Source organism: Mesoplodon bidens, assembly GCF_964165515.1.
Source record: "Mesoplodon bidens genome assembly, chromosome: 1".
NCBI classification, from domain to species: Eukaryota; Metazoa; Chordata; class Mammalia; order Artiodactyla; family Ziphiidae; genus Mesoplodon; species Mesoplodon bidens.
This window is the reverse complement of record NC_138176.1, coordinates 32,130,941-32,141,648: the sequence shown is the minus strand read 5'-3', so window position 1 is coordinate 32,141,648 and position 10,708 is coordinate 32,130,941. Positions and strand designations below refer to the sequence as shown.

Sequence of the window (10,708 nt, the reverse complement as noted above, 5' to 3'; positions counted from 1 at the left end):
AAGATGAAATGTGAAAGGGTAACTAGGTGCCAGGGAATTTAGCACTGAACTAGACAGTCAAAACTTTTTTAACCTTTGCAGGAAGAAATGAAGTTTGCTCTCATCTAAATGTTCACAAGAAATAATGTTGTAAATAGTTTTTAAAAAATATTTATTACATGTGCTGTGTACAGATTCATGTTCTGAGTGACGTTGGTTTGCATTGTAGTATTGTAGAAGAATATATTTTGAGCAGTGGACTTCCTTTCATAACACAGTTCACACATGGAGAAAGAACAAAAACCAGCAGGTTGAGAGCTGTTTGGGGCATTTGATCTGTAATGTTACATCAAATCCAAGCTTTAATCGTTCCCTCTTCTCATCTGGTTATGTTATATATTTGTACACACACACACACACACACACATAGGTATGATAAACCGGTCAGTGGTCAGCCCCCAGGCCTGCAGAGCAGATTTCCAGGTTTTCTTTCTGATGTGTTGCCTGTAAGCAATAAGATTCTAGGTGATAGCATTTATTCCGGGCTCCGCGTTAGCCCTTGTCTCAGAGGATAGGGTGGGGTAGAACAGCTCTTGCTAAGACCTCTTGCCTTTGCTGGAGAGGTTGCTGTACTTGAATTTTTGCTTCTGTTTGTCTGCACGCTCCTTCACATCATACGACACTAGCGATGGATGAGAAATCTGCCAGCACCAGACACATCAAAAATTGGGCATAGAGACTGAAAAATTACCGATTTTCCATGAATTTGTAGGGTTTACAGAATCTAGCTGAGGCAAAACGCATTTGGCTATAGCATAAGTGTGAGAACCTTTCACATTAAAAATGTAAATGGCCAATAAAAAGTCCTTTGACTGTATCTGAGCTACCTTTAAGAGCTAGCCCATTTCCTGTACTCCTCCTCTGTGCCTGAGTTTGAAATATCTGAAGCCCCCTCCGTGTCTGGGGTTAAGTCATTTAGGTTCGTGCAAAGAGGGCAGTTGCCTCTCCAAGCGTCCCAGCGTGTTCAGTCCAACAGATTTCTAAGCTGTTTAGCAGCCTCTCCTTGTGACCGTCCTGAACTTTATGAAAAATACCCCACACCCAGATAACCATTAATAGAATAATGTAGTTTTTTAGGCTTTTGGAATATGTCTTCTCTTTTGTATTTATGATGGTGTTTGGAATTTTTCACTAGTGTTTTTTTAGATTGAAGTGGGTGCATTAGGCTAAAACTTTCCATTGCTGAGCCTGAAGCAAGCAAGAGGAAAGAAGCAGACCTATGTTGTGTCTTTGGGAAGGTGACTACTTCTTGTGGTGGGGGGAGGGCGGGGGTGCGTTATAGATTATGTGGGGTAAAATAGAATTCCGCCCTGAGGCTCCCCGGAGTCTTATGGCCTTGTAATAAATAATCCCTTTATTAGCCTCACTTAATCTCAATAGAAGCCTGCTGTTTACCCTCAGGGAACAAGTAGTTTTCAAAATTGAGCTCCTCCCAGGTCATTGGCCAGTGCCTGTGTGCAGGCATTGGTCATCTTTGTGAACTCATGGCATTATTTTCCCATATGTATTATGATATTAAGAAATTCAACCCCAACCTGTATGAAAAGCACAGCCCAGGGTCCTACTTTTAGGCTAGAGTTAATGCCTTTGAGAGGCCAGGGGGTCATAGGAGGCCCATGCAATTTAACTGAAGCTCAGGTGCCGTGTTGGGTTTTTATTGGTTTTAGGCCACAGCCTTCAGAGTGAATTTAGGGCAGGGCTGCTGATCCGGCTGTGGATCCAGGGAGCTCTAAGATGAATCTCTACCGTTCCTTTAAAGGTCTTACTGGTTCTTCCCAGTGTTGTCATGGCCGAGGTCAATCTCGTAGTTGTTCAGATGTGCTCCTTTTTGCTGTCTTGTGAGTCTTAGCCAGCGATCCAGATGCCCAAGGACAGAGTCTCCAGAGGGCCTAGCTCCTTCCTGGTACCAGGTGTGTGATCCTGACCTGTGTGAAGGCGGTCTTGTCAAAAGTAGTGAAATGAGAATTTCTGCAAACGGTAATCCAGATGATCAGCATGTATCCCTTGGGCCTGGACTTCCACTATGTTAGTGAGTGTAGGAAAATACTGTGTCTTTTATGGAAGAAAATTCAATGTATGCTGTGAATTTGTTGGTTTGAAACATTGAAAATTTTTCATTAGACAATGTTTACATACCTCACCTGAAGAACCTTTGAGAGTGTATATATGAAATTTAAAATATATTAAGTTGCTTTAAAACAATATGTATAGCTATAAAAGTTGGAGTTATTTTAACTTTGAATATGTACCAAGTCTCTTAAATATTGAAATCTTGTGGACTTTTTGTGCTTCTGTGTTTTACTTTCCTATTAGACCATGTAGGAAACTGTGTTCTTGCTATTGGTAAAGGGGCCCTCACTGAAATCCAAGCTTGGAAGGATTTCCTTTGTTGTTTCAGATTTTCTAGTTTGGTTTTGAAGGTTGGGTTATGGAGCTAGAGGATGTGTGGGCGGGATTTCTCTAACGTTGACATCTATTCCATGAGCTTTTCCTAGGCGCTTATTTTATTGCAGCGTATTAAACTTCTTTGATATTAAAGTGTGTTTGTGTAGTTACTGGAGAGGGTACAGAACACATTGAAGCCCAGCATTCAACTTGTAGCCTACGGCAAAGTTGGTAAGTTGCCAGAAGGAACCAAAAAGCATTACTTCTTACTACTTTTGCCTCGGCCACTGATGTTGGGACTTAAAGGAACATCGTTTGGTAGATCTGTGGCCATTTTGTGAGTTATGGCTAACTTCAGGGAATAGAAAACACAATGGATGATCCTTGGGAATTCCCATGGCAGAATTGGGAAGGTGCCAGTGCTTCATCCTGAGGTGCAAGGAGCAACTGAATCCGCGCTTCTGACCTCAGGTATGCCACTGCTAGATTGGGGGGATGTGCACAGCACCCCAGCTCTCTGGAGCCCATGTTGGGGTAAGGCAGAAAGTTGGCAGGAAATCCTTCCATTTACTCGCCTCATGACCCATTTCATTATATTCTTTCAACCCTCCTGGAGATGAGTCTATTTAGGGATCCAGTGAGCCAGTGGTTCCTGTGGAATCAGCCACAATTTCATTAACAAGTTCATCTGACAGTGGCCATTAACATGCAGAACTCCACCCGATGGAAATAACCCTGCAGCTGGCAGTCAGGCCGCCCTTTTTTTAAAAAATTATTATTTTTTACAACTTTATTGGAGTATAATTGCTTCACAATGGTGTATTAGTTTCTGCTTTATAACAAAGTGAATCAGTTATACAGATGTATAGGCCGCCCTTCTTAATTTGAATTTGGAGAACTATCTTGTTCCAGATGAGGACTTTTCGTTGTTGAAATAGACCTCTTTTCCTCCAATATTCATCCTGTGGTAGAATAACTGGAGTCTGACATGAGATATGCAGACTGGCTTGGGGTGAGGGAACATCTCTAAAATGAACTCTCAGGGCTCAGGACATAGGGGTGATAGAGGTGCATTATCACCAATATGGGGAAGTGTGGCAACACTAGTTGGAAGCCTGGGCATCCCTTCGACTCCCTCCACCCCCCATCCAAGCCCTGCTGTGCCCATTCCCTTGGCTAGATATTTCCTTGTAACTGAAATGTGCCACTTACTTTACTCTAACTCGGGTTGCAGGCTGATGGCTGACAGTTGTGTTTTATTTAGCCAGTGTTTAAAACACTATTTTAAAACTGAGTGTTTACATAAAAATTGATTTCTAGCTTCTCTTTTAAAAAAAGATAATGAAGATCTGACAAAATTAGTGCGTGGTAAGAATCAGTTGAAGCTGGGTAGATTGGGAAGCTCACCCTTCAGGTCATCACAGTCTGCCTCATTTACCATTTGTCCCTTCTTCTTTACAGTAAGGAACCAGGTCTCTATCCCTGCTGCTTTATCAGAAGTGGCAGTACAAATGATGGGCTGAAGGGCATGTGCCTACTTGACTCATTTAGGTAAGTAACCTACTGGCCTCTCCAGACTCTTGAGCTTACAACCCTATTTTAACCTGTTTTCTGTCCTGTACCTGGTTCATTACATTTCCTCCCAAATCCCTCATTGCTTTGAAGGCACTGCAGTTACCATCACTGCCCACTTTCAAGGTGACCATGTGCTGTTAAGGTGTGGCATATGTGACCGTCACCACGAGCGGGAAATCAGTTTATGGTCCTGCATCAGAGGAGGGCCAGCAGGGTCCCCTTGGTGTCAGGGGCCTTGCCCAGCCTCACTGCCAGGGCCTGGCCTTACGAAGACGCTGAGGTCACACGTCCTACAAAGCTCGATTTGAGTGCAATTCTGTGGTCTGAAGTCATAGCAGAACCACTGTAGGAGTAGGTTTGCCTCCTTTCTCCACTGATCCGTAAGAACCACCGTTCAGGTGCCTGACAGATCAACCTTACAGGACAGTTGGAGAAGCCACACTAATCTGTTGCCCTGACGCTCTAAAACCTTCAGAGCCATGTTAAATATGGGCATGGCTCTGTACACAAATTTACAAAACGTGGGTGTGACTCTTGAAGAGAAGTGAGGATGGACAGCCTCCCCAGATTCGTGTGTGCTGTGCCGTGTCAGGCTCTGTTCTCACACTGACATCCCCAGGGAGCTATGACTAAGCCACCCACCCAGACCTCCCCTTCCTTCTTCAGGAGGAACAGTCCTCCTTTGCCACTTCAGGAAGGCTAGAGAGTTCCAAGGGCAGATACCCTGTATGTGCTGCGTCTGGGCTCCGTGCCTGGATTGTGGCTGGTGTATGGGCAGCCCAGAAACTCTCGCCCGTGCGAGGTTGTGTGTCAGCAGCCCTGGGCTCATCCTTGATGCAGAAAAAGAGATCAGCAAAGGCAGAACCTGAGTGAATCAATTTCATGTTCACAGGAAGACAACAGACAATATCCAACATATTCTAAAATAACACGTCTCAGGACAGGGCAGGTGCGGCTCCCCCAGGGGCTTGTTCTAAACCATTCTCTTTAAAAGAGTGATCCAAACAAGACTACAGAACCCCCCCACCCCAAACCAAACCAAATGTCACAACTACCTAGCATCTGAAAAGCGAAGCAAGACACTGGATGTTGACGTTAACATATAAAAATACTATAACAAAATGAAATACAAATATATATTAGAATCTGTTAAGTATTCTGTGTAAAGAGATGCTTTCATGGTTAGGCTAACAGCAGGCAAAGAAGAGACAAAGCCCAGCCTTTTCCATTTCCTGACACCTGCACGGGGAGCCGAGGCCACTGTCGCCTGCAGTGCTGCCAAAGCAGCAGCAACTTTGGGACTTGCCCTGCTTATGTCTCTTCAGTGGAATCAGCCGAGGACGACGTCAAAGTGAACTGGAGTCTTTACCAAAGGGGTGGCAAGGCTCAGAAATGATTTCTCAGATGATTTCGCGGTAGCCTTCTTCTGGGACTCGGCAGGCCCAAACGTGAACAGGCAAGGTGTGTGGTGATCCAGTTCCTTAGCAACTTTCGGGTCAGTGGTTCAGTTGCGGAAAACTTGATCCTGGGGCGCATGGGTCTCTTGGCCCCTTGCTGCCCTCACCCTTGTGGTGCATCCCAATCTTCTGGCTTGACCAAGGGTGAGTATGGAGCTGGGCTGGGGCGCGGGGTGCTGTGGAGGGGTGGACCGGGGTGGCAGCAAGCTCGCAGGGTGCTCCCTGCAAACAAACACTCCATCCTCTGCCCTCCCAAACCCATGGCACTGGGAGTGCAGGACTCCTGGCAGGCAGCCAGTAGCTGTCTGCAGGTGCCCTTTCCACTTCTGCAGAGCAAAGAGGTCCTGCCAGACATCGCCCCTCAAGCCCGGGGAACGGTTTCTGCAGGTCAGTGAGTAATGGTGGTGGCCAGGGGAAGGTGTGTGTCTCAGGGTTGGCGGATTCCAGAACCCTCTCTTCCGTGGAAGGGGCAGGCTAGCTACACTTGAGCTTTCCTTCTTACCCAGCCCGGTGCTGGCGGGGCCCAGAAAGTCTAGGTAAGAGACGGATGCTGTGCAGCCCTAGGAGAAGCCCCAAGGCCCAGGCTGCTGCTCATGAGTGTGAGGGGTGCTGTGGCCTTGCTCAGAGTTACAAGAAAATAGAGCCTGGCCCCTGGTGAGGGGCAGATCCAGCCTTCAGGACACCTCCCCAGATGGACAGGGCAGGGTCCTCTTCCCATTACAGGGGGCCCAGGACTCAAACTCACTGGCCTGAGTCCCAGGGTAGTGGAGCACACCAGGTGCTCAGTCGTAGGAGGCTCCAGGACACTTGGTATCAAGGGCTCCGCCTGCTGCCCCCAAGCACAAGGCCACCTCAGCCCCAACACAGCACACTCCCCTGACCCTGCCTTCTGTTTGCAGACGGAAGGAGCCAGGAAAGGGACATGCTCACCCTCCTTGCCCCCCAGGATCCCCCAGGGGCACATGCTCTTGGGGAGACACTGGGACAGGAGAGTGTGACCTATCTTCCTTCCAGCCAGCTCGCTATTTAGGCACAAAGATCATCTTTCTGCGTTTTCATTCTGCATGAAGAGAAGCATCTGTAGTCACAGGGCCACATGTTCGATGACGCTTCAGACACTGAGTCCTTCCTTGCAAACACTTGGAGTAGCAGCTCTGGCCTGGGCCGGTGTCTGTGGTTGGAGCCCTCACTCGCCTCAGATCCCTTCCCAGGCATCACAGGTCGCTCCTGTGATGTTCTGTGGTCAGTCCCATCTGTCCGTGAGGGGAGAACACCCGCAGTACCCAGCCCCGGTTAGGCACATGAATACTTGTTGACGTGATTAATGAAAGTAGATCTTCTAACTCCTCCAGCTTCCCTCCTGGAGCCACAGTGGGAGGGTCTACATTGCTCGCCCCCATTTGATAGCTGAGGAGACTGAGGCCCATGAGGAAGAAGTTTGCCCAGAGTGACAGAGCCAGCGGAGGTTTCCTGATGTCTGGACCACTGCTCCCTACTGGTCTGTGGCGTGAGGTGATCTGAACCCAGTCTACATGGGAGGAGACCCCTCCTTGCCCTAGCAGCCTAGCCCAAGCCCCCTACACCCCCAAGTCCCCCTCCTAGCTAGCAGCTGATGGCTGGCTAATGGCTGGGGAAGCCCAGGACCAATGCCCCCTTGGTGGCTAGTGTCTGGGGGTGGTGATGTTTATTCAGTTGGAACCAAGAACCCCTCTGTCCTTTTTGGTGGTGTTCCCCCCCCCGCCCCCACCAAGCAGTCCCAGCGGTTGTTTCCTCCGCATGAGCACCCTCCTTGAAATTACAGTGCTCATCCCATAACTCTGGGATTCAGAGGTCTGGTCCTAAAACCACCTCCACCCCCTGGCCCATTCCCAAGCAAGCAGTGGCTGCAGCACTGCCAGGCAGCCCAGGGGGCAGGGCTTGGTCCCTTCCTGGCCAGCAGGAGGGGGCCCTTCCCCTTCGCAGCCTGGCCTACTGCCAGCAGACGCTGCGGCAGCAGAAGCTGAGAGCCAGGCCGGCTGCCCCAGCGCAGGCTGAGAGTACTTCAAGGTTATCTGCAGGGGGGCAAGGGGCTTCTGGGACCCGCACAGGCCACAGGCGAGAGGGAAAGGCTGGTTTGGGAAGGGGCAGTCCCATCTTCAGACCCAGGTAGCAGGCAAGGAGGAGGTGTCACTAGTCTGCACTTCTTGGCCTGACCTGACGCACACATTCATTCAACAAATATTTATTAAGCGCCTATTTGTACAAGGCACTTCCGGAGAGGGCGGCCTGCGGCCCGGGCCACGCCCACCCGCCCCTCCCCAAGCTGCGGCGCCGTCGGCTTTAGAAAGGTGGTTCTTGCGCCCCCGCCCACGGGAGGGTCGGTAGCCCAGGCGTCGCCGTGGTGCTGGCCCGCACCCCAGCCCAGCTGCCCGCCACTCGGTCTCCGCTGCGGCCGCGCCCCCTCGCCCGCCCTCTCCCCTCCCCGTCCACGCCGGGCACTAAGCGCAGAAGGCACAGCCACACTTGGTGGGCTTCTCCACCTCCTCAGCGAAAGAGGTCCCGTCGCTGCACTCAAAGGTGAACTTCCTCCGCTTCAGCCGCAGGCCCTGGCAGCAGCCCTGGCCGGGGCATGAGCCCCGGCACTCCACCCACGACAGCGGGCGCGTGGTCTGGCAGATGGCATAGCCCCTCTGGACCTGGTGAAAGTCCCGGACAGGGTCCCCCCGGCACTCGGACTCTGGATGGGACAGACACCAAGAGAAAGCCTCAGGGCACACCCATGGGCCAGCGCTGCCCCTGGGGAGGCAGGAGGAGGAGAAAAAGGAGGAGGAGGAGGAGGAGGGTGGGGCAGCATCCTTGGACCCCACCTCCATCCCCACCTCCTCCCTGCCAGACATGCACATGCACAGGCTTCCTCCTGGGCCCACAGTGAGGTCAGTGAAAAGGAAGAACTTTCTAGCTGCCAAGGCCCCCCAGGACAGATTGGGCTGTCAGGGTACAGTGGCCTCCAGAGGAGTGCAAGAGGTGGCTGGAAGCCTGGGAGGTGATGACATCAGAGAAGAAATTGGAGCCAGAGGGTATGGCCTAGGGGACCTGAAGGTGCCTGAGTTTTGGATTTCTCAGGCTCTTTCCTGCCCCCTTCAGCAGAAGTCCCTTGACCGTCTTGGTCACGTGGGCCAGGAGGACCTGGGAAGGGTCCCCAACTCTCAGACTTCCTGCTGCTCTCCAGGTCCCTAAGTGATGTGGCCAAGATGCTGTTACTCTGGTGGTCTCTTCTGTAAGGAGAGACCCCAGCCAGAAGGGGCACTTAGCCCAGATAAAGGGGCTACAGGGCAAGCTGGGCCAGAGAGAGATGGGCATCTGTCTGGGGGTGCGGCTCAGAGCCCAGAGGATTGGGGGCACTACAGCCCAATAGCAGCCCAAGGTGCAGGAGGGGAGAGGGGGCACGGAGGGGTTGCTGAGGTTGGGAAAAAGAAAAGTCAAGTCACTAAAGCACGTTGTGGGGAGGGACCCTAGAGAGGGCATGTCAGGAGGGGGGGCCCTGACCTTGCTCGCACAGCTCGCCCGAAAAGCCGGGGTCACACACACAGTGCGCCCCCTTGGTGGCTGAGGCCTGGCAGTGGCCGTGCAGGCACCGCAGGCCCCCACAGGGGTCTGCAGGTGCCCCAGCCTGGTTGCACAGGGCCCCCGAGTACCCATCCTGGCACTGGCAGCTGTAGGAAAGAGCATCCAGAGGCATGCACTTCCCGTGGACACACCTGGAGGGGACAAAGAAAAGGCACTGTGAGGACAGGCCAGAGCCAGCCCAAGCCCACCCGAGGGCGCCCCACACCCCCGGCCTTGGGCTAAACAGGGTCTTATTCTGTTCCCAAAATTGAAACAAAGGGAGCAAAATGTGATTCTGTTTGTCCCTAGAGTCCTTTTCCTGTTAATAAAAACTGAAAGCCAGAAAAAATTAATAAAACCCTGTGTTAGGCCACATGTTCCAATTTTGGAGTTTAAAGACACAGTCTCTCCTCACCATGGGAAAGTGGAACTTGCAGGGAAGGGAAGGGAACCTGCAGGTGGGCAGTGGGGGAGGGTTCCCTGAGCCCAGCCCAGGCTCACTTGTGGCCATGGCAGGGGCCGTCGGCTGGCTGGTCGCAGTGCAGGCCCTCCCAGCCGGCCTCGCAGTGGCACACGGGCCCTGGTGTGGCATTGGGCTGGCAGATGCCATGCAGGCAGTAGAGCTTCCGGCAAGGCTCACAGCCTGGCACCACCCCTGGCTTCATCCTCGTCTTGGTGAAGTCCTGCAACTCATTGTTGATGTACAGGTTTCGGATGCAACCGTGGAAGCTCGTGCCATTGAGGATCTGCCACAGGCGGAAGGCAGCCGAATTCACGTCCACTGGCATCCCTGGAGTGGAGGGGAGGGGGCAGAGCTGGGCTGAGTTAGGCTCAAACCCTGCCTGGCACCCACCTCTGAGGCCCACTGGGCATCTCTACAGTGTTCCCTCTTGCCCTCAGCATCTGTCCTTCAGTCTCTGCAACTCTGGGCCAATGTCTTTTGCCACCTTGGAGGGTCCAGACTCCTTTCCCAGAAGAAATGGAAAAGCTGCTTCCTCTGTGATCAGAGCCTGTGGGTGTCAGGCCTGGCAGCAGCCAGCTGACAAGTGATGCTCTGGGTGCCTGAGTCTGGCCGCCCTTGCCCAGGGCTCCTGCCCAGAACACCAGCTTTTACCTCCCAGAGACCCCAAAAGCAGCAAAGGACTTGGGCCCAGAACTCATGTGTATGGCACTTTGTCCCCCACTTTTGTGGTCATTCCTTCACAGCAGCCCTCTGACGTCGGAACTGCTGAAACCCCTTCGATTTCAGTGCTCAGGGACCTAAGCAAAGTTGCACAACTAGTAAACAGCAGAGCTGGGATTAGAATCCAGGGCTCCATCCCTCACACCCTCCTGGCCGAAGTCTCAGCAAGGCCCTCTGCGGCACTGAGGCAGTCCCGCTGCATCTAGAAACCTGTCTCATCTAGACCTAGAAATGTTCTCGGGTGCTGGATGGGGTCATCTAGCCACAAAGCCTGCAAGTCCAGCTGGGAGGTCCCCAGTTGAAGCAGGGAGTCCATGCCTGGGCCTCTGAGGGACCCGAGAATGGACCCTGAACAATTGACAAGCCCCTTCTGGCCCTAAGCCAAGAGGAAAGGTGCCTACCGTGCAAAAGATAGCTGGGGAAGTCCAGGCCCCCTCCCAGGCCAGGCCAGGCCTCAAGCCCAACCCACATTTCCATCTTTCTT

The 10,708-nt window shown here is 52.0% G+C and overlaps 1 protein-coding gene across 1 annotated transcript in view; it reads right to left on the bottom strand.

The window, feature by feature from the left end:
* Positions 1 to 7,933: 7,933 nt before the first annotated feature.
* Positions 7,934 to 10,708, bottom strand: part of SLIT1 (slit guidance ligand 1) — a gene marked incomplete at both ends in the record, with an annotated part of 170,847 nt that continues 168,072 nt past the window's right edge. Inside the window, 3 exons of the mRNA XM_081243020.1 lie at positions 7,934 to 8,172; positions 8,982 to 9,193; positions 9,543 to 9,831. Of these exons, the coding sequence (XP_081099146.1) occupies positions 7,934 to 8,172; positions 8,982 to 9,193; positions 9,543 to 9,831 (740 nt within the window). The remainder of the gene's footprint in view (positions 8,173 to 8,981; positions 9,194 to 9,542; positions 9,832 to 10,708) is intronic.